Raw genomic sequence first — 27,409 nt, forward strand, 5'->3', positions numbered from 1 at the left:
TCGAAGATTAAGACAGTTGATCTGAGACTGAGATTTATTGTTAACTGACAAGCCTGTCCCTGCCTCCCTCAGCTGTCCATTCAGGGGCACCATGAAAGTGAGAGAGCCAACCTGGGTCTGCATCCCGGCTGTGCCATTTTCTGACTAGGTGACTTGGGCTCCCTCGCCATTAGCAGCCTCAGTGGCCTCATTAGGAAAATGGGACCAGAATAATCCCCAACTCACAGGGTTGTTGTTTGTAACTCATCCTTGGGGTCTTCCCTTCCCAGACTCAGTGGTTACCTTCAAACTCAGCCTTTCACACTTTCTCCTCCTCCTCTGACCTCAAGACTGACTAATGGGGACTTCTCTGGTGGCACAGTGGTTAAGAATCTGCCTGCTAATGCAGGGGACACGGGTTCGAGCCCTGGTCCGGGAAGATCCCACATGCCGCGGAGCAACTAAGCCCGTGCTCCACAACTACTGACCCTGCGCTCTAGAGCCCGCGAGCCACAACTACTGAGCCCGTGTGCCACAACTACTGAAGCCCGTGTGCCCTAGCTCTCATGCTCCGCTACAAAGACAAGCCACCACAATGAGAAGCCCGTGCACTGCAATGAAGAGTAGCCCCCACTTGCGCAGCTAGAGAAAGCCCGTGCGCAGCAACGAAGACCCAACGCAGCCAAAAAAAAAAAAAAAAAAAGACTGACTACTGCCAAGTTTGTTTTACAGAACCCCCCCCCCCAAAATATTCTGGATAATTTCTAATTTCTTTTATGAGTTCTTCAACGCATAAATTATTTAGAAGTGCGTTTTGACATTTGCAAATTCATGGGGTTGCCTTTTGATTATTGATTTCCTTTTTTTTGGCCGCTGTGGCTTGTGGAATCTTAGTTCCCCCACCAGGAATTGAACCTGGGCCCCCTGCAGTGGAAGCAGGGAGTCCTAACCACTGGACCACCAGGGAATTCCCAATTGATTTCTAATTTAATTATATTGCTGTCAGATAATGAGGTCTGAATGATTTTTTTGAATTAGTGGAGACTTGCCTTATGATCTGATATGTGGTCATTTTTGTAAATGTGTGACTGAAAGCAACAGTGTGTTCTCCAGTAGTCAACTGGAGTATTCAAAATATTCAATTAGGGACTTCCCTCGTGGCGCAGTGGTTAAGAATCCTCCTGCCAATGCGGGGGACCCGGGGTCGATCCCTGGTCTGGGAAGATCCCACATGCCGCGGAGCAACTAAGCCCGTGCGCCACAGCTACTGAGCCTGCGCTCTAGAGCCGGTGAGCCACAACTAATGAAGCCCGCGTGCTACAACTACTGAAGCCTGCACACCTAGAGCCCGTGCTCCGCAACAAGAGAAGCCACCACAATGAGAAGGCCGCGCACTGCAATGAAGAGTAGTCCCTGCTCGCTGCAACTAGAGAAAGCCCGCGCGCAGCAATGAAGACCCAACGCAGCCAAAATAAAGAAAGAAAGAAAAAAAAAAGAAATGCATTGAGAAGTCTTGCTCCCACCTCTGCCTTGTTCACCCTGTTTCCCCAGAACCTTATAGGTTACCACTTTTATTACCTTCCCTACGTAAATTCAAGCAAATACAAACATTTATTCTTATTTCCACCTCCCTTTCTTATACAAAAGTTAACATACTATATATACTGTTCTGCACCATATTTTTGCTTCAAAATATATCCTGAGGATCTTTCCATGTCAGTCATTCTCTCTTTTTTTTTTTTTTTACAGCGGCATAGTTTTCCACTAGGGGGATATACCATTTTACCACAGTTTATTAAACCCTTCACTATCCAATATAGTAGCCACATGTGGCTATTTACACTGAAAATTGCAATTAAGTAAAATTTGAAATTCATTTCCCCAGTTGCACTTAGTAGCTACATGTAGCTAGTAGCTACCATATTGGACAGCACAGAGAACATTTCCATCATCACAGAAAGTTCTATTGAGTTGCTGGTTGAACTAATCCCCTATAGCTGAGCATCTGGCTTACTTCCAGTCTTTAAGAGCTGAGGGATGATGAGTCCCATCCCTGGGTTGCAAGAGAGCTAAGTGAGAACTGCCTAGGGAATGCTGGACCTTCAACCTCAGATCTTGAAATCTTGGAGGCTCCTGCAAGAGAAGCACTTTTGTTTGTTTGTTTGTTTTTGGCCGCACAGCGTGGCTTGAGGGATCTTAGTTCCCTGACCAGGGATCGAACCTGTGCCCCCTGCAATGGAAGCACAGAGTCCTAACCACTGGACCGCCAGGGAATTCTCAAGATGAGGGCTTTTGGGTTTGAGGCAGAGGCTTGACCAGGGCCTGGAAACAAGAGTGACCCTTAAGGACAGGCTTCATGCTTAACCCTAACCCTCTACTTCCCTCTCCAGTCCTACCAAAATGCAGTCCTATTTTCTTTCATTTAATATTTAAGTCCTGTGCTAGGGAGACAGGTTCAGAAAAGACACAGTCTCTGTCTTGAAGAAAGAGAAAGATCATCACCTGCCTTGTGACAGACTTTCAAGGAGGCCTCATCAAAAACCAAAAGGCCTGAAAATATCCTCTGTTAGTTAGGATGGTTGAAACAGGTGATCTCATCCATTTCTGGAGGTTGCAAATTGGTGCAAACTTTTTGGAAGTCAATTCCAAATCTATCCAAATTCCAGTGAAAATCTATCTGAAATTTAAAAGCACATAACCTTTGACCCAGCAATGTCATATTTATAAACTTGTCTTACAGATACACACGTAAGTGCAAAACAATTATATGTACCAAGATATTTCCTGAAGGCACCATTGTTTATAGTAACAAAAGGCTGACACGCCCTAAATGTCCACTAGGTAGAGAATAGCAAAATAAATTGGGACACAAGCAACCTAAGTGTCCATCGACAGATGAATGGATAAAGAAGGTGTGGCACATATATACAATGGAATATTACTCCGCCATAAAAAGAAACAAAATTGAGTTATTTGTAGTGAGGTGGATGGACCTAGAGTCTGTCGCACGGAGTGAAGTAAGTCAGAAAGAGAAAAACAAATACCGTATGCTAACACATATATATGGAATCTAAAAGAAAAAGGTTCTGATGAACATAGGGCCAGGACAGGAATAAAGACGGAGATGTAGAGAATGGACTTGAGGACACGGGGAGGGGGAAGGGTAAGCTGGGACGAAGTGAGAGAGTGGCATGGACATATATACCCTACCAAATGTAAAATAGATAGCTAGTGGGAAGCAGCCGCATAACACAGGGAGATCAGCTCGGTGCTTTGTGACCCCCTAGAGGGGTGGGAGGGAGTTGCAAGAGGGAGGAGATATGGGGATGTATGTATATATATAGCTGATTCACTTTGTTATACAGAAAAAGCTAACACAACATTGTAAAGCAACTATACTCCAATAAATATGTTAAAAAAATTATTGAAAAAAATAATAAATTGCGACACATTCCATATGATGGAAGACTATATAGATTTTGTGGAGGCAGATATATTATTAAGTGAAAATAGCAAGGTGTCAAGCAGTGTGGAATGTGTGCTATCATTTGTGTCAAACATACAAACACACACACACAAACATACTGTTTGTATATGTCCAAAAATATCTCTGGAAAGATACATTAAAATTGGTTTTCTTTTAAACTGTACACATGTATTACCTTTTAAAAAAAAAATGAGGCACCAACTGAGTAACGGTGAGCAGGGATGGGGAGGGAGGAGATTCCTGGGGAAACCTGCTCAGTCACCTGAGCTCCGAGTGTGCCCAGTGACTGCACAATCATTCCATCGGAGGTGACAAGGCGACAACAATTCAGAAATGTCACCCATGCTGTGACTCCATCTCTATCACCTCTGGAGGCCTCGCCCTGTCTTGGCTGTCATACCGCCTGTGCCCAGCAGGGGGAAGCACAGACCCACCAAAGTATTGGTCCCAAACTTCAAGCATCCCTTCTAGGATTTCCTCCTCTGTGGACCACGGTTGGAAAGACACTTCCTGCCAAGCCAACCAAATCTATTAGGTAATAATTGATTAAAATTCCTCCCCCCCACCCTTTTTTTTGTACCTTACAGTTCTGATCAGCATGAGAGAGAGATAATGTAGGCTTGTTGGGCTGATCATTTTCCACACAACAGGTCCTACTTAGCCCAGGCTTATTTCCATCAGGCCTTGGGTGGGCAGTGGTTGGCAATGGCCTGAGCAACCCCAGGGACCGAGGGTGCAGGCTGGCAACTATTAAGTCATTAGAGGCTCCCCACCCCCCTGGGATTTTCAGCTGTGGGGCACAACTCCCACTCTTGTCCTACCCACTCAAAGAAGTAGTTCTGAGCAAGAGTAAGCATGAACACCTGGCACCATAGGCGGACTCTCCCAGTCACTCTCCCAGATGTGTTTAGAGTGTGTCCTTTGCTAGACTGTGAGCAGCCCAAGGACAGAGACTCTTCTCATCTGCCACAGAATCTTCAGGAGTGAGCACAGTCCCGGGCACAGAGCTAGTGCTAAGTAAAGCCTTGTTAAATGGAAAGAGACAGTCATTGAGGAGAACAGGGACTAAATTTTTTAAATAAAAAAGAAAGAAGGAAAGAAAGAAAGGGAGAGAGAGAGAGGTCTTAGCTAATCTCAAGGGCAAGAATCCAAGGGCAAGACTGTGGTCTGCTCTAGGCTGGAGGTGAGGGCAGTGGGCACAGAATGGATCACCTTCTTAGCACACTCAAGGAATATCCTGCTTTGTCTTACTTTGTGGGTCCCTGCCTGGGACATGAAATAAGTGATGACATCTCTCACCCACCAGAGGTGCTGGTGACCTTGGCAGAAGAAAGGCTTAAATCAGGTCAGCCTGGGGGAAAGGACTGGCTCATTCCAGGGCCTTCCTTAAGATTAGATAAATTCCCAGCTCCTGCTTAAACTTCGGTGGTTCTGAATTTGAGAAGGGAGGGCAGAAGGAAGAGGAAGCTGTAGTGGAGGGGATGTTTATGGCCCCTGCCCGGCCTAGAGAAAATCCAGGGCTCATTAATGGGCCCCCGGTCCTCAATGCCTTGATGGTGCAAGGAAGGACCAACTGGGGATCCCCACAAATTATAATAGATGGGAGTGGGAGGAGCAACTGAAAGAGAAAAGCCTCAAATTCAGGCTGGAGATTGTGCCCAGACCTGGGGTTCTAACTGCCCCCCTCCCCCACCGCAATACTCTCTCATCCTCTGGTCCATCCTGAATGAGAGGGCCAGTGGGAGGAAGGGGCAGCAGCTCCAAGGCATTGTAGATTTTGGAGGTGGACAGAAAGGAGGCCTGTTTCTGCCCTTTATTAGCTGTGTGCCCTTCGGCAAGTCACTTAACCACTCTGAGCCTCAATTTCCCCCTCTAAAATGAGGATATCAATACCTACCTTCCCTGGTCATTGTCAGGATGAATGAAAGAAGACCTCTGGAAGTATTTCTGTAATTGCCAGACATCAGAGATTGTTATTCGTCAAGGCAAGCGAGAAGCCACCGTAGGTCTCTGGAGGTGACAGCATCAAGATTTTTTTCCCCCTCTGCGGTTCCTGCTCCTTTCCCAGCGTGGATGCTGGCTTTAATCTTCCCGTTCCTCAACACCCTCGCTTCTCCTTGAGACCGCCTTGGTGGTCCCCAGATTTTCGCAGCCTGCTTTTTTCCTTGGGCGCCCCCATTCTAAAAGCACTGGGGATGCCGGCACAGGCGCAGAGTTGGTCCAGAGTGGACAGGTCGCGGGGGTCTCCGCTGGCCTGGATCTGCGCCCCCCGCCCTGCTTTGGGATTCTTATTTGCAGATGGTTCCCTCTGGTCTTCAGCTCGGTCCTGGGCTAAAGAGAGGAGGGGAGAAACAAGGGGTGGGGGGGCCTGGAAGGGGGTTCCCACCTTCTCCGGCGGGAACCCGAGAGGGGGACGCAGCCCTTGCGCCCCAACGCCGCACCGTCATGGGTCTCCAAGCCGCGCTCGTAAGTGGTGGCAGTCCTCGACTCCGATGATTGCCCCCTCTGTCCCCCAGGCCGTGACCCCCTTCACCCAGACCCCGTCAGTCCCCCGGCTCCGAGCGAGCGGGAGCCTGCGGTTCTAGGACCCCGAGGCGCGGCCGAGCGCGCCGCCGCCTCTGCCTCGCCTCGGTTGCTCCCGCTGCGGCAGGTGAAGCGGCGCCGGCCGCCCCCTCTGCGGCAGGTGAAGCGGGTCGGTAGCCCCCTCTCCGCCACGCCATGGCTGCGGCCGACCCCCGGCCGGCGCCCGGCGCCCTCCCCCTCCCTCCAGCCCGCCCCCCTGGGGCTGGGTGCGTAGCGGCGGCGGAGGCGAAATGCGGTTTGCGCGCACAGGGAGCGACAGCAGAAGTTAGAAGATCGCCGAGGGGGGAGCCCGTGCCGCAGCTTCCTGCCCCCGGCCCAGCCCTCTGGCCCCGGCGGCCTGCAGCCTGACTTCCTCCCCCGACCCCGCAGCTCGCCGCCCGGCTCCTCGGACGGGGCTGCCCCGATGGGACGCCGCGCCCCGGCCCTTGCGCGCCGCTGAGCCGAGCGCCCGCGTCGCCGAGCCCCCGCCGCCGCCGAGAGCCGCTGCCCTCCTCGCCCCCCAGGCCGGGAGCCTCATCCGCCCTCCCCGGGAAAGCTGGATTTCCGAGGCTGGAGGCGCCTGGCCGACTGGGTGGGGACCACCATGGGCAACGCGGCCGGCAGCGCGGAGCAGCCCGCGAGCCCCGCAGCGCTGTCCCCCAAGCATCCCGCGGCGCCCAAGCAGCCGATGCCCGCGGCCGGAGAGCTGGAGGAGAGGTTTAACCGGGTCCTGGTGAGTGTGGCCGGCTGTGCGCGGGGCGCGGGCGGGGGGCGGCAGGGGCTCGCCACGCGTCCCCGCCCCCGGGGGCTCAGGTACCGCTTGGAGATCTCCGGCGGCTCGGTGGCGGCCCCTCCATGGGGTGGGAGTGACAGTGGTTTCTTAAAGAGTGACTTAGCACTCTCCCCCCAAAACTTTCTTCTGCAACCGTCCAGTCTCCCTCCCCAAGATACCCCCTCCCCCAGCGCTTCTGGGTCTAAAGGTCTAAACAAAAATGTCCTGTGAGGAAGTTGGGAGCGCAGAACGCGGGGGGCGGGGGTCCCGGAGCACCCCCTTCCCCACTGCACGCAGGCCCAGCCACAGGGTGCAAGAGCATCTACTTGTGTCTCAGGGTCAAAGACAGAAGGGGTTATATTTTAACCTCCTGGGAGCTGCAAACTGAGTAGAGGTGTTTGGTCCTGATCTGCTGGTGCCTGAGCTGCTGGGAGCTGGGTTGTCAGATCATGCAGTTGGGGGTGTCTGTGTTTCTCCCTCACTGCATGTCCGGGAGAGCTTGTCTGTGGGTCCTTATGTTGTGCATCCCCTCACACCCACTGGAGGGATTAAGGTTAAGGATGGGCGGGGGCAGGATGTGTTGGTCACTCTGGCTTGGGGTGGAACAAAAGTCTGGAAGCCCCTCTCCCTCACTGTCACCTGCTCCAGGGGATTGGGGGGCTTGGGGACTAGGCCACCGGGGAGGAAGCCATCAACTGAGCCTGGAGGCAGTTGGGATGGATGTGGTGGGTAGGGGCTCCAGAGCAAAGTCAGGGTTCTCTAAGACCTGGTAGAAGAAGGGAAGGGAAATGGCCACTCATTCTCACTTCCCTCTCCCTATCTCAACCCTGTCCCAGGCTCCTTCTGTAACTAATTGCCTGGTGGCCTGTCTGCTGTCAGCTCCCTTGCCAGACCCTGGGTGACAGGCAAGTAAGGCCGTGCTTTTCCCCAGAGGCACTTCCAAGTCCAAGCAGGCTAGCACTGCAGGTCTGAGGGTGGGGGCCGGAGGGAGACGCAGGCAGCAGAGCCACGCAGGCTGGTGGCCCTGTTGATTCTTCGTCTCCTCCACCTCCTTGACATCATTTCCCCTCCCCTGGCCTGCCGTGAGGCCCTACTTGCCAGATCCCCTGTGTGGCCCCTCCTCCCAGTTCCTGGAAATCTTGTCTGCTGCCCCCTCCCAGGAGAAAGACTGGGAGGGATTTGGAGGAGCTGTAGGGTGGGGTGGGGTCTGATCTGTCCATGTGAAGTCACCTTGCTTGATTCGTTGAGAGGGAGGGACGCTGAGGGACACCTCACATCAGGCTAGTCCCCAAATACCCCACCTCTCCACCTGCTTCCCTTTCCCCAAACCCATGGCTTCACAAAGCTGAGTTGAGCGGAGCAGAAGGGGGAGGGGGAAGAATGAGATAGACGGTTTCTGGAGAGCCTGAGTTGGTGGTGGATCCCTGGACCTTGGCCAGCCTGACTGGGAGGACACCAGTCTGTCTTTCCCCTTAAGTGTGTGTCTATGGATGGGGGGGATGGGCTCTCAGGGTGAGGTCCAGGTCCCAGTCTGTTCTCTGTTACACACACCTAATGGGAGGAGCTGGGTGAATAATTCAGACCACTGGAAAATCCAAAAGTCAAGTGGTGAGGTTCTGATGCCTGTGTAGGACTTGACTGCCATGCTTGCGTTTTTTTTGGCCTTAGCTCTGATTGGCTGAGTCTGACACTAAATGCCACTGGGAGTTCCCTGAGAACCAGGGCGTGGAGGGTGAAGGCCCAGAGAGGGGTCCGAAGGTGTCCTGGTGGAGAAAGCGGTGGTGGCTAGGTAGAAATCTAGGGCAGCAGCACCCACTGGGGTTCACCGCCCCCCTCCCCAAGGAACCCCAGTGTGTTTACACTTCCCCCTTCTTCCTGGGGATGGATCAGCCTGTCCCATGTCTTGTATGCACAGAAGGCACCCAACCCAAGGTCACTTGGCTAAGAACCTCGTTCCGCACTCCTCACTGTGCCCTGGGACTATACCCTTGGCCCCTGCCTGAGGCTGGCGGGGGTGGGAGAGGTGGGGGGGGGGATGCAGATTTGGCTAAAACTATAGTCCCAGTGACGGGGATTACAGGGAGTGCCTCCATCTGAGCACTGCCTCCTTGGCCAGAGCTGAGCCCTGTCCTCAGTGAATGTCTAAAGAAGAGGGCTTCCCTGGTGGCACAGTGGTTAATAATCCGCCTGCCAATGCAGGGGACACGGGTTTGAGCCCTGGTCCAGGAAGATCCCACATGCCGTGCAGCTAAGCCCGTTCGCCACAACTACTGAGCCTGCGCTCTAGAGCCCGCGAGCCACAACTACTGAAGCCCGCGCGCCTAGAGCCCATGCTCCGCAGCAAGAGAAGCCACCGCAATGAGAAGCCCGCACACCCCAATGAAAGGGTAGCCCCCGCTCGCTGCAACTAGAGAAAGCCCATGTGCATCAACGAAGACCCAACACAGCCAAATAAATAAATAAATAAATATAAAATCCTTAAAAAAAAAAATTAATAAAAGGAGAAGAATCTCAGACTGATGAGTGGTGGGCCTCCCACCCCCAGGGGATCCCGTAGTCTGGAAGGGGGAAGCACAGCCCTCCCCTTGGGATCTAGTCACATGGCCCCAGGGAAGCTCTTCCTTTCACTGAAGCTCAGCCCTTTCATCCCTGGTGGGGAGTAGGATCCTGAAATCTAAAACCACTCCTTGGCTTCTGGCTGTGGAACTCCTCTTGTGGGTTAAGGGTATCCTGACCGAGGCCCACTGCCAGGCAGGAGATGAGGGTGCTGTTCTCCCTTTCCCCCTGGGCAGCCTTTTTCCCATGCAAGAATGGGTGGTGGGAGCTACTTTTCTGAGGAGGCTCTGAGAGAGAGGGGTGCCCTTGCTTAAATGGTGGTGGGGAGGAAGAGCAGGTTGATCCAGGGTTTCCACCTGCTGCCTTAGCAACAGTGGAGGAGTGATGGCTGCCTGCTGCAATGGTGGGAAAACCAGCCCGCCAAGCTCCATGCTGTCGCCTCTCCTACGCCACGCTGAATGCTGGGTGTCTTCCAGCCTCTTCAGGCCTTCCCCTGCAGGGGTCAGGGTTTGGGGTGGCAGGGCACTCTTTCCAGGCCTGCCAGAAGTGCCAGGCTTACGGCCTGGCCTAGGACACCCCTGATGTGTCTGGGCGGGGAGGAGCCTCTAACCTTGGGGCAAAGGGATCAAGGGAAGGCGCTGTGATGTGCTTGAGTCCAAGTGATGCTGCCATTCAAGAGAAGAGGAATTTACCTGATGGGGCCTGGCACCCTGGGGTGCCCTTAGCATGTGCCTAGGGTGGTGGGCACTTGTCCAGGCTGTGTGGGGAGGTCAGGGCAGTCCCTGGCAGGGTGTGGATGCTGGGAGTCCTGCTTTTAGCTGGACTCCTTCCCTGCTGGGGCTGGGACTGGGAGTGAAGGGCAGAGGTGGGTGTCTCCATTCTGTAGGCTGTGACCGAGGCACTGCCTCCTCAGCCAGCTCCCTCCTCTGGGGTGGGGCAGAAGAAGTTTGGCGCATGGAGCTGTGGGTCGCTTAGGCCCTGTGCCTCCCATCTCTGGGGTCTCACATGGAGGATCCCAATGGGGTTGTGGCCCCGTGTCAGAGGCTGGGCTGGGCAGAGGCCGTGGGGTGCCATTCCCAGCAGGCAGCGCTGGCACATGCTGCCCCTGGAAACCCAGGGATGCGGTAGGCATGATTCACAGTGACATCTGGGACCAGTTGGCAAAGAGCTGGGGGAGATGGGCAGGAGCAGGTGGGGCTGCTCTTGGGGCCACCTCTAAATTTTTCCTGGGAGCATGGAGCCCTGGAAGGTGGCTCAGCCCTCCCTGCCTCTGAGAAAGGCAGGGGTTACTCACAGGGAAGGCTGAGTAGCTTCCCGGGCTTTGGGGTCATGAAGTTTGGAAGTTGAGTTTTGTCTTTGCCACTTACTACCTGTGTGACCTTGAACAAGTTACCCACCTTCTCCGAGCTTCAGTTTTCCTCCTGTGTAAAAAGATAAAAATGGTATATGCCAGGGAATTCCCTGGTGGTCCAGTGGTTAGGACTCCTCGCTTCCACTGCAGGGGGCGCGGGTTCCATCCCTGGTTGGGGAACTAAGATCCCGCGTGCAGCGCAGTGCGGCCCCCCCCCAAAAAAAGCGTATATGCCGGCCTGCTAGGGTTGCTGAAGGGATTAAATAGAGTTGAGGGGATTAAATAGAGTGCTTAGCACAATGCCTGACACAGAACAAGTGCTCAATAAACACTGTCCACTGTGAGGACGGGATGATGTTGAGGCTGACCTGGTCCTCTTCATCTTGGGGCCCTTCGAGGTGAAGGAGCCCAGACCCTGCCTCTTCCCTCCCCCCACCTCCATTTCCAAGACCAACCATGGGTGCCGTCTTTAGTCTTCAGCCATCACAGGCCAGGCTGCCCTCCCTGCCATCACGCACGTCAGCCACAGAGGGGCCTAGATGAAAACTGCCTGGTGGCCGGAAACCACGAGAGGGAGGGCCCACCTCTCCTGGAGGGTGGGGCAGCGGTGGCACTAACGGTAGCTGTGTGCACATGGGGAGGGGTGGGGAGGCCTCCACTTCCCGCAGAGAGAGGGTGTGCTGGTGAGGGGGGGTTCCCCAGTGAGTAAGAGCTCAGTGTGGGCAACAACAGGAAACGTAGGGTGCTGGGTGGCAGGAAATGGGGCCGGCTGTTCCTGGTTCCTCAGACAGGCGCAGGGGCCAGGCTGTCTGCAGAAGACCCCTGGGAGGCCAGGACCCATGTTTCTCATTGCTCTGAGCGCTCCTTCTTCCGAGGAAACTGAGTCTTCTTACCAGCTTGCCAGCTAGGTCACCTTGGGCAAGCAGCTTAATGGCTCTGTGCCTCAGTTTACCGTTTGTGAAAAGGGGATTATAATAGTATCTACTTTGTAGGCTTGTTGTTGAGATTTAAATGAGTTAATAGAGGTAAAGCCCTTAGCATGGCACCTAGCGCGGATTGAATGTTTGGGGGAATATTAATTATTGTTGTTGTCGTTATTCTCCTACCAGCCTGGATTACAAGGGCAGTGCCTGCTGCCCTGGCTCCTACCCTGCTTGCCCTTGTTCCTGCCATGGGGACACTTCAACCCTGATGGGAGAAGCTGTTAGCTTTTTGGGGTTCTTAGCACCCTAGGGCCGGGTTACCCCACACCCTCCTCTAAGCCTGGGATTGCTTAGATGAGCCCTAGAAAATCTATATACCAGAATTTTTAAAAGAGGATAACGTTGGTTGTTTTTGGAGATGCCCTGAGAGCTCTAAAACCAAGCTTGAGGCCATGTATAGGTGGGCAGGGGAGATGGATGGGGAAGTGGGGCCGGGGGACAGGGCTGGCTTCTGGACCCATCAGGCTGTGGAATACCTGTGGGGCTGATGTGAGACGGGCTTGTGCCTAAGTTCAAGGGCATCCTGGGGCTTGAAGGGCTGGGCTTCCTAGGGAGACGGTGGGCAGGTGGGTTGGGACATAGTCTCAGCTCAAACTAAAAGTGAAACTGGAGGGTGTGACTGTGTCCACATGTAGCCGGAGCCCCTTCAGTCTCCAGGGACACCTGCCCACATGTCAGTGTTGGGATGGGGGGCGGCCTGCAAGGGACTGGCCTTGGGTGTGCAGGGCTGGAGGTCCCTCTGACACACAGAGAGGGGGCAGGGAAGGAGGGGAATGACCCTCACCCATTCTAATAGGAGGAGCAGGGAAACAGCTCCTTCTCTTGGCCACACCTTGAGAGGTGAAACCTATCTCCCTCTTCGCAAAGTGTGAAGGGCAGCAGCGGGTGGGAGCTGAAGGCTCAGTTCATTTTTGGCCAAGCCTTGGAGACAGGTCTGCTTCTCCGAATGTTTTCACCAACTTCTGTCTGCCACACAGCCCCCACCTTGGGGTCTTCAGTGGACTCCCTTGACCCCCCCAACCTGTGACATGCCTCTTCATAGTGGTATGTCCCTGAAGAGTATTGTTACATCAAAACACAGCTTCTAACCTAGGGACAGGACAGGAATAAAGACGCAGATGTAGAGAATGGACTTGAGGACACGGGGAGGGGGAAGGGGAAGCTGGGATGAAGTGAGAGAGTGGCATGGACATATATACACTACCAAACGTAAAATAGCTAGCTAGTGGGAAGCAGCTGCATAGCACAGGGAGATCAGCTCGGTGCTTTGTGTCCACCTAGAGGCGTGGGATAGGGAGGGTGGGAGGGAGACGCAAGAGGGAGGAGATATGGGGATATATGCATACGTATGGCTGATTCACTTTGTTATATAGCAGAAGCTAACACACCATTGTAAAGCAATTACACTCCAATAAAGATGTTAAAAAAACAAAAACAAACAAACCAAAAAAAACCCACACAGCTTCTCACTGAAGTGTTCCTGGGAGCCTGGTGAGTCTGAGGCAGGAGGGAAGTGTGCCCACTTTATGGAGGAGGAAGTTGAGGCTCAAGGAGACAAAGAAGCAGTCAGGCTAGGTGGGCCCAGAGCCTGGGTCCCCTGAATCCCGCTCGGGTTCCTCCACATCACAGCCACCCCCCCTCCACCCCTCACAGGAGGCGGGTGTTCCCCCACCCCCCCGCCACGCACACCTGGACTTCCCGGTCCTTCCCTGTCCCATCTGAGGGCCATCAGCCAACCTTCTGCTTGTCTCCCAGTCCCCAGCCCCATGGCGCTCCCTCCTTGCTAAGGGCCCCGAGTCTGGGGGTCTGTCACTGTTTCCAGGATGGCCTCACCCCGCTCTGAGTGAGTGGCATTGCTGGTCTCTCTCCTGCTCCCTAGGGTACCCATCTCCTCTGTGGGCACAGCCGAGGAACAGCTGCTAATTAGTGCTCAGCGCTGTCAGAGCTATTTCTGATTTCCGAGCCTAAATTTAGCCCGTCTGGCAGGCTGGTATGGAGGCCCGGGGGCCTGAGGAGGCCCAGGTGGGGAAGGGGCAAAGGGGTGCCTTGCCCTCCACCACTGCTGGGACAGGGGCGCTGGCCCAGCAGAGACCTCCCCCTCCCAAGTAATAACCATGGGCTGAACTGGGGGAGTGGACATGGGCGCTGGTTCTGAGTTGGCTCAGGGCTCAAAGTCAGCCCGGCTCCCCTCTTACTGGGTTCATAACCTTGGGCAGGTTACTAAACTAATCTGTGCTTCACCTGTGGGATGGGACTAATAGCAGTGCCAATAATGGTGGTGAGGGTGGAAGGCTGCCATCTGTGAGCAGGGCTGGTAAGCCTTCGGGCAAAGCTGGCACCACAGTTGTCAGAGTCATTATGATGATTAGTTGCTGTCTCTAGAAGTGCCACTGGGGCCACTCCTGGAGCCAGCAAGTCCCCAGGGTGGGTGAGGGCCCAGATGGACCCATGTCAGGAAGCGGCGATCTCCTCTAAGGCTCAGCTGCTGAGCCATCCCCCTCACTCCTCTGTGCCCTCCTTCCCCCGCCACCACCTCCTCCCCCGTGCTGGCCGCTGGTCCAGTTTCCCTGGCATCGCCTGCCTTCTCTCTCTGCTTCCTCCTCCCCCCTCAGCCTTGACCCCCACCCCCACCTCGGCCCTGCCCCACCCTGGGTCTCTGTGAGGTGGGGATGGATCTGGAGGGACCAGGGAGAAAGAGAGAGAGAGACAGAGACAGAGAATGGCCCCAGGGAAGCCTCCCTGGCCAGGTACGTCCTTCTCTGGGCTCCAGGACCCCTTCCTGGGCAGTCCCTCTCATGGGGCAGGAGCTGTCCTGGCTGTTGGCAGGTTGGTGGGGGGCGTGCAGTAGATGAGACCGCAGGCGGTTTCCTCAATCTGGGCTCACTTTCGCAACGGAGGAGAGGAATGACGTATCGCCATGCCCAGCCGGCCCAGGGGAGAGGGCCTGGTGGATGGGCAGTTTCACCTCTCAAGTGGGGCCCCGGCCGGAAAGCTTGGGCAACCGGGGCAGAGGGTACCAAGCTTCCTGTTGTCTGGGGCCGACCTAAGGCAGTGATTTTCGGGGTGAGGTCTGGCCAGAGCCCCAGAATTAGGCCTAGCACCCGGGAGAGGAAGCTGGCCGAGAAGCCTTGGGTGGGTGTGACCCCTTCTCTGCTCCAGCTGTGGCCTCCTCTCAGGGCCGTGTGACTGAGGATGTGTAGTCTGAGCCATCAGAGCTGGTGACAGGGGCCTCTTCTACCCTGGGCTGGGGCTCCCTGGGGCTCCCACATCCCCAGTACAGACTAAGCTCCTTGAGGGCCAGAACTGTCTTTTGGAGCCTGACATATAGTAGACCCTCAATAAACCTGGGGTTTACTGAATCGGGGTGAACTGGCGTCACCTGCTGGTTCTTTTAGGGAGACACGCCAAGTCCTGGGGGTCCAGGGAGCTCCTAGTGCTGGTGGCACCTGGTGATTCCATAGCACCAGGTGGGACACTAAGCCTGTCCTGTGGGGAGAAGTTTGGCAGGCACATTGTACCCTTGTCATCTGTGGCTGGGGGAGGAGGACCCAGGCAGAGCAGTGCTGACCTTTCTTAGCTCTTGAGGGGAGTCCCAGCCTGGGCCACCAGCACCACAGACCCAGCGTGCTGGCTGCTCTCCCTGGTTCCTGTAAGTGGGTGACCTTCCCCTGGAATCCCCCCGGGCCCTGCAGCCACCATGCACCTGCTTGGAAATCCCTGCCCATCTGACCTCATCTCCCTCGGTCTGTCCCGAAGTGACCAAGTGGGAGGGGGCTGGAGAGGGACGGGGGCTGCTGGCTGCTGTCCTTGCAGAGGCTTTGTGGTGTTCGTGAGACACTGGTGCCCTGGGCTGGGACCGCATACACGTGTTGTTTGGTGGCATGTGGGAACGGGGCACAGTCCACGCCTGGCCACACTTGGGCCTGGCCAGAGATGGGTCCCTGTTAGCTTCCCATGCAAATGGGAGAAGAGATGATACCCCCTTATCACATGTGGGGAAACGAGCCCAGAGGTGCCTGAGGCCCCAGGAAGTTAGGCTGCGAACCCACGCTCCTGCCTCCATGCCAGTTGTGCCAGGGGGGCGATTTAGGGGTGATAGAGCCCAGGCCCTGGAGTCAGGCAGACTTGGATTCAAATCCCAGTGTCACTTTCTAGCTGTTGGGCCTTCGGAAAGGTGCTCCATCTCTGGGTCTCGGTGTTCTCGTTGGCTAATGCTACTTATTTCCGGGGGTGATGTGGTGACGGGACTCATATGAATGACAGGCCTACTAGGGAGCTGGCCTCTAGTGGGTTCCCTGAAAATGCCCATGCTCCTCTCCCCCTTGTGTTAGGGCCCCAGACTCAGCATCTTTATCTTGTCGTCTTCCTCCCCAGAACTGCATGAACTTGCCCCCGGACAAGGTCCAGCTGCTGAGCCAGTATGACAACGAGAAGAAGTGGGAGCTCATCTGTGACCAGGTGGGCACAGGCCCCTTCCGTCATCAGGGTGCCCTGCCCTGGCCAGGCTGGGGCTGGCAGGAGAGGCGACACTGCCACGCTGCCACAGGGCCAAGACCCTGCCCAGAGGCCAGCCTAGCATCTGGGGAGGGTGCTGAGGACATATGCAGGACTCTGGAATCCCCCTCTCTTGGGCCTGGGCCTCCCCAGGGACCTTATGAGTCACGAGCAGGGCTGGGTCTGCCCTCTGAAGAGCTGGCAGGGGCTGGTCCAGGGTACTGGCCAGTGCAGCTAGGGCCGTGTCCCCATGCTCCTTGCTGAGCTTCCCGGCGAAGCCTCTGCCCACCCTCCAGCTCTGGGCTGGGGAAGAGAAGGGGCAGCCCTAGGGCTGGACATCTTCATTCCACCCCATGGGAGGTGGGGAGGAGGGTCAGGAATTCCTGTCCTCCTTTGACCTTGGATCCAGAGGAGCTGCAGTCAACCAAGCAGTTCCCCAAGTCAGCCAGCTCCCAAGTGGCAGAGCAGGGACTAGAGCCCCCGTCTCCCGGTTCTCAGTGGGGCACGTGGACTTGCCACCTCCCTGGCTCTCTTGGCTGCCCCAGCCCCTTCAGCAGTAGGGCTGCTGTCCGAGGTAGCAGGGAGGACCCCTGCTGTGGCAGGGAGGGTCCTGGCTGCCACAGTGATTCAGAGAGGGAGGGAGGCGGGCCTGTGGCCCTGGAGGCTGGGGGTGGGGAGTTGGGGAGCAGGGAGCCTCTCCTGGGAGCTAGGGCTGGGCCTTCGGCTTCTGCTAATGGACCAGAATGGGATGAGCTGGCAGAGCAGGGGTCTGGGGGGTGAGGGCAGGGCTATGGGGAGAGGGTGGGGAGCTGCCTCCGGAGGCTTTGGGGCTGGGGTAGGGGTCCCTGCCCCTTGGCCTGGCATCTCAGGTTGAGCTCACAGAGGCCTGGGAGAAGTGGGAGGTTGAGGGGGGTGGCTGGGCATATCTGAGGGGTCTGGACTGGGAAGGGTGGGAGCTCCTTTGGGTGGAGGGCCTCTAGTGGGGCCCCTGCCTCTTTTGTGAGTGGCTCCTGGAGCCCTGGATGGGGTGGGGGAGTTAAGGATTGTTTTATTGAGCACAGGTCACGTGCGCGTGCACACACACAGGTGAATGAGAAGACTGGGGCGGAGCCCTGCGGGAGGGGCCCCCAGCCTGCTAGGAGCTGGGCGCTTCATAAGGCCCTTCCAGAGTGTTCTTCCTCCTGGTACTCCCACTTCTGGGCTGGGATGTGGCCCAGGGAGGGCACAGGGCTGGGAGAGTGCCACCCACTGGCCTGCCTGAGTCTCCCCCTCCAGGGTGGGGTGTATAGTAGGACTGACCCCTCCACACTCCACCCAGGCTGTTCTAGGCCTGTGGCCATAGACCAAGGGACGGCCTGGCCGGGGACTGGGGTCTTTTCAAGTGGCAGACGGAACGTTTGGGTTTATGCCTTTGGTATTCAGGGGGGTCTTAAGGCAGCCTGGGACCTTGGGTCAGAGCTGAGAAAGGGACTCTGGGACAGGGGCTGGCCATTTGCCCTGGGGTGGCCCTGGCTGGTCCCTTGTACATCCTACTCCATCTCCGCAGGAGCGGTTTCAAGTCAAGAACCCCCCTGAAGCCTATATCCAGAAGCTGAAGAGCTACCTGGAAATCGGTGGGGTCAGCCGAAAGGTAGCAGCAGATTGGATGTCCAACTTAGGGGTATATGTCTCCCCCTTTTCCTCTGTCCCTTTCCCCCTGCACTTTCCAAGCTCTGGGCAGCTGGAGTAACTGTGTGTGTAGACTTTTCCGCAGGCCTGTGTGGGTACATGGACGAGTGTGTGTGGGTATTTACAGGGGACTGAGAGTGCCCTGGACGTGCACTTTCACGGGTTCCTCTGCAGCTCCTATTTGTACTCAGATGTGTACACTTGTGTGTACTTGTGTAGTGTGTGTGCATGTGTGCACACTGTGTGCCCAGGCATGGATGTGCATGTGTGTATTATGTACGTCCTTTTGTGTCCACATATGGATGTATGTGTATCCTTGAGTCTTTGTATAGGGGTGTGTGTGTGTGTACCCCCTGTGTCTGTGTGTGGATATGTGAGTGTCTTATGTCTGTGTACCCACTGTACTTGTGTATGGATATGCACGTGTGTGTGTACCCAGGGTGTTCATGTTTGAATGTGTGTGTACCCTTTGTCCTCATATATGGGTGTGTGTGTGTGTGCGCGCGCGCGTTGTATGTCTGTGTCTAGAGACGCGTGTGCCTCTTTCGTGTCTGTGCATGGCCGTGTGGTGTGCACCCTGTGTGTCTGTATAGGGGGGCGTGTGTGTGGCCTGAGTATGCTTATTCTGCTGGGCAGGTGTGTGGAGGTGGTGGAGACAGCCGAGCATGAAAGGCCAGCTGTCGGGGTGGGCAGGCACTGTGGGCTGAGGCCCGGGCTCCACCCACCAGACTCCCCTCTTCTTGGCTCCCAGTTTAAGAGGAGAGTTCAGGAGTCCACCCAGGTGCTACGGGAGTTGGAGACCTCCCTGAGGACCAACCACATTGGGTGAGCAAGGGCTCAGATTTCCCTGGGGAGGTCGGGGGAGGGGGAGAGCTCTGCCAGCAGGCAGCCCCTGGGGTCCCCTTGTTATCCCCCCATACCCCCACAGGCTATGCCTATGGGCCCCCTCCAGGCTGGGTGTCCTCTCTTGCCCACCCTCTGCCTGCCCCTTGAGGCATGGCTGGGCCGTGGGTCCTGCCCGAGGTTTCCACCATCATCCCCTGGCGTCACTGGGTCTTCCGAGGCCAGGGCTGGTGGCTGTCTTCCTGGGAAAGGGCAGCCCAGGGCCCCTTGCTGTGCCCGTTCTGTGCCAACACTGGGCAGGACTTCCTTCCTGGGCGGCACTCAGGGAGCCCTGTGCCCTGCAGGTGGGTGCAGGAGTTCCTCAACGAGGAGAACCGTGGCCTGGATGTGCTGCTCGAGTACCTGGCCTTCGTGCAGTGCTCTGTCACGTAAGCCTGGCCCTGCCCTGGTGCCCCCCCCAGAGTCCGTGCCTTCCTGCGCCTCGCCCACTCCTCGGGCCGCTTCCAGGCAACTTAGACTGGGTCCATCCTGGAGCCCTGCAGTTGGCTTGAGCAAGGCCCCTTCCTGATGGCCTGCCTTGGACGGGGAGGGAGGTGGCCTGCGGTGGCCAGCTGGGACCTGCTAGGCCCAGCACAGCGCCAAGAACACAGCCTCCTATCCTGCCCCCAGTCTCTCCTGCAGATCTGTCTCTCCCTGGGTTCCCCCCACCCCCTCTGAAGTGCCCTGCAGTGTTGGCCTCCATCCCCAGTCTAACCCCCACAGGTACTACATGGAGAGCACAGACAATGGGGCCCCGGGCTCCGAGAAGAGCAAGCCGCTGGAGCAGTCGGTGGAAGATCTCAGCAAGGGCCCGCCCTCATCCTTGCTGCCACAGCCCAAGAGCCGCCACCTGACCATCAAGTATGTGGGCCCCCTGGGGGGGTGGCAGGTGGCGGGGTGAATGGAGAATTCACCCCTGGGCGGCTGTACCCAGCCTGCTCCACCAGGGCCCTGGGGGTGGTGGGAGGGGTAGCCTGGCATCGGGGATCAGAGTAAGGGCCTCACCCAGGGCTCGGGAGATTGGTGTGTTAAGAAGCCTCTGGGGTGCACTTAGAGGCTGGAATCTCGGTGGGGTCTGAGATAAGGAGTGGGTTTCGGGGTCGGTGGGACCCCTTTTGTATCATCTAACCCCCTGTTTTCTCCCATGCGGACTCCAGATGCCCCCCTTCTCCCCGGTATGTAGCCGCCTAGGGGCAGGTGCATGCCTGGTCAGCTTCCAGGGTGGTGGTGGGGTTGGGTGAGGTGTTCAACTCAGGTGACACCCCTGGATTCAGCTGCTTCGGATACATCAGCCCACCCTAACTTATGACATCTGCTGGGAGGTGGGGAGAGGGAAGGAGATGGCCCTGGAGCCTCATGTGGACCCCAGGTACCTTCCTTCCCACTCTGGGTCTAGGAAGCCAACTTCATCTTAAGCTCCAAACTCTCACAATATATTTCTTTGTTCATTCATTCATTCATTCATTCCACAAACATTTTTTTAGCATTTACTATGTACCAGGCATGGTGGTAGATTCTCAGGTGACAGATTACCCTGCCCTTGGGAGCCTTCCATCTAGTAGGAGACAAGTGTGTGACAGGTTGTCATGGAAATATGACTGGGAACTCTGAGTAGGGAGGTGGCCACTGCCTGGGGCATCAGGAAGGCTTCCCAGAAGAGATGACACTGGAACTGTGTCTTGCAGATGGATACAGGCTTTAGAAGCAGTGGTGGGAACAGGGAAGGGCATTTCAGGCAGAAGGAACAGCACAAGCAAAGACTCAGAGGCACGTTTGAGCAATGACGGGAAAAGGGAGATGTGGTGGGAAGAACGAGGAGTGGGGCCTTCCAGTATTGATTGGCGGTTCTGGGACAATGGAAAAAAATCACGTTTCTTTTAGCAAAGAATCAGCAAAACCATTCATAGAGCACTTACTATGTGCCAGGCAGTGTTCTAAGCTCATTTCATAGTCCCAACAACCCTATCAGGAAGGTACTGTTATTACAATTCCTATTTTACAAAAGAGGAAACTGAGGCCCAGGGAGATTAAGTAACATGCATGCCTAGTAATCAGTGAGCTGGGATTTGACCCATGGCAGCCTGAATTGTCAAGATGCAAGGTAAACTCACGTGGCTGTGAGCGCCACCTTGTGGAGAGCATTTTCATGGCCGTTCACAAGCTTTGGCGGTTTTTTCCCTCTATAAGCTCTCCATCCCCACAATACAGCAACTCTTTTTTTTTTAATTTTTTTATTTTTGTTTTTATTTCCATTACTCTAGGAGGTGGATCAAAAAAGATCTTGCTGTGATTTATGTCAAAGAGTGTTCTTCCTATGTTTTCCTCTAAGAGTTTTATAGTGTCCAGTCTTATATTTAGGTCCCTAATCCATTTTGAGTTTATTTTTGTGTATGGTGTTAGGGAGTATTCTAATTTCATTCTTTTACATGTAGCTGTCCAGTTTTCCCAGCACCACTTATTGAAGAGACTGTCTTTTCTCCATTGTATATCTTTGCCTCCTTTGTCATAGATGAGTTGACCATAGGTGCGTGGGTTAATCTCTGGGCTTTCTATCTTGTTCCATTGATCTATGTTTCTGTTTTTGTGCCAGTACCATATTGTCTTGATTACTGTAGCTTTGTAGTAGAGTCTGAAGTCAGGGAGTCTGATTCCTCCAGCTCCATTTTTTTGCCTCAAGACTGCTTTGGCTATTCGGGGTCTTTTGTGTCTCCATACAAATTTTAAGATGATTTGTTCTAGCTCCGTAAAAAATGCCATTGGTAATTTGATAGGGATTGCATTGAATCTCTAGATTGCTTTGGGTAGTATACTCATTTTCACAATGTTGACTCTTCCAATCCAAGAACATGGTATATCTCTCCATCTGTTGGTATCATCTTTAATTTCTTTCATCAGTGTCTTATAGTTTTCTGCATACAGGTCTTTTGTCTCCCTAGGTAGGTTTATTCCTAGGTATTTTATTCTTTTTGTTGCAATGGTAAATGGGAGTGTTTCCATAATTTCTCTTTCAGATTTTTCATCATTAGTGTATAGGAATGCAAGAGATTTCTGTGCATTAATTTTGTATCCTGCAACGTTACCATATTCATTAATTAGCTCTAGCAGTTTTCTGGTGGCAGTTTTAGGATTCTCTGTGTATAGTATCATGTCATCCGCAAACAGTGACAGTTTTACTTCTTCTTTTCCAATTTGTATTCCTTTTATTTCTTTTTCTTCTCTGATTGCCGTGGCTAGGACTTCCAGAACTATGTTGAATAATAGTGGTGAGAGTGGACATCCTTGTCTCGTTCCTGATCTTAGAGGAAATGCTTTCAGTTTTTCACCATTGAGAATGATGTTTGCTGTGGGTTTGTCATATATGGCCTTTATTATGTTGAGGTAGGTTCCCTCTATGCCCACTTTCTGGAGAGTTTTTATCATAAATGGGTGTTGAATTTTGTCAAAAGCTTTTTCTGCATCTATTGAGATGATCATATGGTTTTTATTCTTCAACTTGTTAATATGGTGTATCACATTGATTGATTTGCGTATATTGAAGAATCCTCGCATCCCTGGGATAAATCCCACTTGATCGTGGTGTATGATCCTTTTACTGTGTTGTTGGATTCTGTTTGCTAGTATTTTGTTGAGGATTTTTGCATCTATATTCATCAATGATATTGGTCTGTAATTTTCTTTTTTTGTAGTGTCTTTGTCTGGTTTTGGTATCAGGGTGATGGTGGCCTCATAGAATGAGTTTGGGAGTGTTCCTTCCTCTGCAATTTTTTGGAAGAGTTTGAGAAGGATGGGTGTTAGCTCTTCTCTAAATGTTTGATAGAATTCACCTGTGAAGCCATCGGGTCCTGGACTTTTGTTTGTTGGAAGATTTTTAATCACAGTTTCAATTTCATTACTTGTGATTGGTCTGTTCATATTTTCTGTTTCTTCCTGGTTCAGTCTTGGAAGTTTATACCTTTCTAAAAATTTGTCCATTTCTTCCAGGTTGTCCATTTTATTGGCATAAAGTTGCTTGTAGCAGTCTCTTAGGATGCTTTGTATTTCTGCGGTGTCTGTTGTAACTTCTCCTTTTTCATTTCTGATTTTATTGATTTGAGTCCTCTCCCTCTTTTTCTTGATGAGTCTGGCTAATGGCTTATCAATTTTGTTTATCTTCTCAAAGAACCAACTTTTAGTTTTATTGATCTTTGCTATTGTTTTCTTTGTTTCTATTTCATGTATTTCCGCTCTGATCTTTATGATTTCTTTCCTTCTGCTAACTTTGGGTTTTGTTTGTTCTTCTTTCTCTAGTTTCTTTAGGTGTAAGGTTAGATTGTTTACTTGAGATTTTTCTTGTTTCTTGAGGTAGGCTTGTATAGCTATAAACTTCCCTCTTAGAACTGCTTTCGCTGCATCCCATAGGTTTTGGGTCGTCGTGTTTTCATTGTCATTTGTCTCTAGGTATTTTTTTATTTCCTCTTTGATTTCTTCAGTGATCTCTTGGTTATTTAGTAACGTATTGTTTAGCCTCCATGTGTTTGTCTTTTTTACGTTTTTGTCCCTGTAATTCATTTCTAATCTCATAGCGTTGTGGTCAGAAAAGACGCTTGATATGATTTCAGTTTTCTTAAAGTTACTGAGGCTTGATTTGTGACCCAAGATGTGATCTATCCTGGAGAATGTTCCGTGCGCACTTGAGAAGAACGTGTAATCTGCTGTTTTTGGATGGAATGTCCTATATATATCAATTAAATCTATCTGGTCTATTGTGTCATTTAAAGCTTCTGTTTCCTTATTTATTTCCATTTTGGATGATCTGTCCATTGGTGTAAGTGAGGTGTTAAAGTCCCCCACTATGATTGTGTTACTGTCAATTTCCTCTTTTATAGCTGTTAGCAGTTGCCTTATGTATTGAGGTGCTCCTGTGTTGGGTGCATATATATTTATAATTGTTATAAATTGTCTTCTTCTTGGATTGATCCCCTGATCATTATGTAGTGTCCTTCCTTGTCTCTTGTAACATTCTTTATTTTAAAGTTTATTTTATCTGATATGAGTATAGCTACTCCAGCTTTCTTTTGATTTCCATTTGCATGGAATATCTTTTTCCATCCCCTCACTTTCAGTGTGTATGTGTCCCTAGGTCTAAAGTGGGTCTCTTGTAGACAGCATATATATAGGTCTTGTTTTTGTATCCATTCAGCCAGTCTATGTCTTTTGGTTGGGGCATTTAATCCATTCACGTTTAAGGTAATTATCGATATGTATGTTCCTATGACCATTTTCTTAATTGTTTTGGGTTTGTTTTTGTAGGTCCTTTTCTTCTCTTGTGTTTCCCACTTAGAGAAGTTCCTTTAGCATTTGTTGTAGAGCTGGTTGGGTGGTGCTGAATTCTCTTAGCTTTTGCTTGTCTGTAAAGCTTTTGATTTCTCCATCAAATCTAAATGAGATCCTTGCCGGCTAGAGTAATCTTGGTTGTAGGTTCTTCCCTTTCATCACTTTAAGTATATCATGCCACTCCCTTCTGGCTTGCAGAGTTTCTGCTGAGAAATCAGCTGTTAACCTTATGGGAGTTCCCTTGTATGTTATTTGTCGTTTTTCCCTTGCTGCTTTCAATAATTTTTCTTTGTCTTTAATTTTTGCCACTTTGATTACTATGTGTCTCGGCGTGTTTCTCCTTGGGTTTATCCTGTATGGGACTCTCTGCGCTTCCTGGACTTGGGTGACTATTTCCTTTCCCATGTTAGGGAAGTTTTCGACTATAATCTCTTCAAATATTTTCTCTGGCCCTTTCTCTCTCTCTTCTCCTTCTGGGACCCCTATAATGCGAATGTTGTTGCGTTTAATGTTGTCCCAGAGGTCTCTTAGGCTGTCTTCATTTCTTTTCATTCTTTTTTCTTTAGTCTGTTCCGCAGCAGTGAATTCCACCATTCTGTCTTCCAGGTCACTTATCCGTTCTTCTGCCTCAGTTATTCTGCTATTGATTCCTTCTAGTGTAGTTTTCATTTCAGTTATTGTATTGGTCATCTCTGTTTGTTTGTTCTTTAATTCTTCTAGGTCTTTGTTAATCATTTCTTGCATCTTCTCAATCTTTGCCTCCATTCTTATTCCGAGGTCCTGGATCATCTTCACTATCAGCAACTCTTTTTTTTTTATTTTTATTTTTTTAATTTATTTTTATATTTATTTTTGGCTGTGTTGGGTCTTCGTTTCTGTGCGAGGGCTTTCTCTAGTTGCGGCGAGCGGGGGCCACTCTTCATCACAGTGCGCGGGCCTCTCACTGTCGTGGCCTCTCTTGTTGCGGAGCACAGGCTCCAGACGCGCAGGCTCAGTAGTTGTGGCTCACGGGCCTAGTTGCTCCGCGGCATGTGGGATCTTCCCAGACCAGGGCTCGAACCCGTGTCCCCTGCATTGGCAGGCAGATTCTCAACCACTGCGCCACCAGGGAAGCCCTCAGCAACTCTTTTTAATACCAAGTCGCTGTTAGGGGTCTTTGCTTCCCTGACCCCGCCTCTTCACCTCCCCCCGGAAATGCCAGGTCCCAGGCCTAAGAACTGAGGAAGACTTCCGGCCCTCAGCTGGCCTCTTTGGTTGGGTGGACGGGAAGCAGAAGTTTCCAGATGTGCCCCCTCTTACTCCAGTGGCCATCTGAGTGGTGGGGGGAATAGGAAGCTGGGTTTGGGACTCTGACCCCTGCTGCCTCCTCTCCACCTGCCCAGGCTGACCCCGGCCCATAGCAGGAAGGCCCTGAGGAATTCCCGCATCGTCAGCCAGAAGGATGACGTCCACGTCTGCATCATGTGTCTGCGTGCCATCATGAACTACCAGGTTGGTCAGTGGGCCCGGGGCATTGGCACTGACTGTCCTCCCTGGGGGCTGCCTAAGCTGCTGAGGTTCTGGGACCAACTGTGCCCCACCCTGTCCCCATTGGAGAACCCTGGGGATCTGGGCTGTTAGTTCAGGGTCTTGAGGCTGATGAGTCTTGAGGGGAAGCCCAGATTTCTGCACCTTCCTGGTTAGGTCCCCTAGAATACCCTGGACATGGCTGGGGGCCTGGATATGCCTCACGTGGGGACTTAGGCACCCCACTAAGAAAGGCCACACACCAGGGAGAGCAGCCTCTGGCTTATTTCATCTGGAGGGGTGATTGGTGAAGCCGGTCCTCCCTCACTCAGCTGGCCTTAAAGGACTCACTTTGTCCAAGGTACTGAGTCTTGACACTGGCTTTTGAGCAAAGGTATTTATTTATTATTATTTTTAAATTAATTAATTAATTAATTTTTGGCTGCGTTGGGTCTTTGTTGCTGTGTGCGGGCTTTCTCTAGTTGTGGCGAGCGGGGCTACTCTTCGTTGCAGTGCGTGGGCTTCTCACTGCAGTGGCTTCTCTTGTTGCGGAGCACGGGTTCTAGGTGTGCGGGCTTCAGTAGTTGTGGCTCGTGGGCTCTAGAGCTCAGGCTCAGTAGTTGTGGCGCACGGGCTTAGTTGCTCCGCGGCATGTGGGGTCTTCCCGGACCAAGGATCACACCCATGTCCCCTGCATTGGCAGGCGGATTCTTAACCACTGCGCCACCAGGGAAGTCCCAGACAAAGGTATTTAAAAAGAGGCACCAGGCTTTGGCTGCCACCCAAGAGGTCGTGGTTGGATATAAAGAACTTCCTGGGAATTCCCTGGTGGTCCAGTGGTTAGGACTCCACGCTCTCACTGCCGGGGCCCTAGGTTCGCGCAGCCAAAAAAAAAAAAAAAAGAACCCTGGGGGGGTCTGCCTGGAGGAGCTGACCTCTCCTTTCTCCCCAGTCTGGCTTCAGCCTCGTCATGAACCACCCAGCCTGTGTCAATGAGATTGCTCTGAGCCTCAACAACAAGAACCCTAGGTGAGGTCCAGGCCCCTAAACTTTCTCCATGTCTAGATTCTCCTCCTACTTCACCCCTTGCCTACTCTGTCCCCTCAGTTCTCAGGACCACTGCCCAGGCTCATTCCCACCCCATCAGCTCCCCTGTCCTCCCCCCTAGTCAGGCCCACATCCACCTTTGCTGCGGGGCCTGCCTGTTCGCAAGGGACAGCCTGCCCCTTCTCTCCCCAGAACCAAGGCTCTGGTGCTGGAGCTGCTGGCGGCTGTGTGCCTGGTTCGGGGAGGACACGATATCATCCTCTCCGCCTTTGACAACTTCAAGGAGGTAATTGAGCCCCCACCCAAACATGTACTTGCCCTCTAGTGTTGCTTGGAGCCCTGTTGCTGGCAATTGTGGCTTCTGCTGGGGGCAGCTAGGGACGCTGGGTGGGTATTTGGGGACTTTCCTCATCTGAAGGGAAGGTACAGGGTCACGCAGGGGCACTGCCTGGGGCGACAGGGACAACTATGGGGATCTGCTGAACCTCTGCCTAAACTGGCCTTGATCCATACATCTCGGAGTTGCTGACTCTGTTTAACAGGCTCGCAAGAAGTAACTGCATGAGAATATGATGCATAAGGCAGCATAGGATCAATGCATTCCTTTAATGAATATTTATCAAGGGCCTACTATGTGTCAGGCACAGAGTGGGCACTTGGGATACATTAGTGAACAAAAGAAACAAAGAAGGCAGGGGAAGACAGATAGTCAGTGACATAATAAATAAGCAAATTACATAGTCTATGAAGAAATCGTAAATGCTTTGGGGAAAAAAGTCAGGGAAGCTGTCAGGGGAGGGGGAACTGGT

At 52.9% G+C, this 27,409-nt stretch overlaps 1 protein-coding gene across 1 annotated transcript in view; it reads left to right on the forward strand.

Annotated features, from left to right (window-relative positions):
* The first annotated feature begins 6,533 nt into the window (after positions 1–6,533).
* The window catches only part of FMNL1 (formin like 1), a 29,722-nt gene continuing 8,846 nt past the window's right edge, over positions 6,534–27,409 (forward strand). The window contains exons 1-9 of the mRNA XM_068530035.1: positions 6,534–6,761; positions 16,065–16,148; positions 17,731–17,844; positions 18,604–18,677; positions 19,040–19,123; positions 19,458–19,595; positions 25,430–25,538; positions 26,506–26,582; positions 26,793–26,886. Coding sequence (XP_068386136.1) covers positions 6,633–6,761; positions 16,065–16,148; positions 17,731–17,844; positions 18,604–18,677; positions 19,040–19,123; positions 19,458–19,595; positions 25,430–25,538; positions 26,506–26,582; positions 26,793–26,886 — 903 coding nt within the window. The 5' untranslated portion in view covers positions 6,534–6,632. The remainder of the gene's footprint in view (positions 6,762–16,064; positions 16,149–17,730; positions 17,845–18,603; positions 18,678–19,039; positions 19,124–19,457; positions 19,596–25,429; positions 25,539–26,505; positions 26,583–26,792; positions 26,887–27,409) is intronic.

Source organism: Eschrichtius robustus, chromosome 20 (assembly GCF_028021215.1).
Source record: "Eschrichtius robustus isolate mEscRob2 chromosome 20, mEscRob2.pri, whole genome shotgun sequence".
NCBI classification, from domain to species: Eukaryota; Metazoa; Chordata; class Mammalia; order Artiodactyla; family Eschrichtiidae; genus Eschrichtius; species Eschrichtius robustus.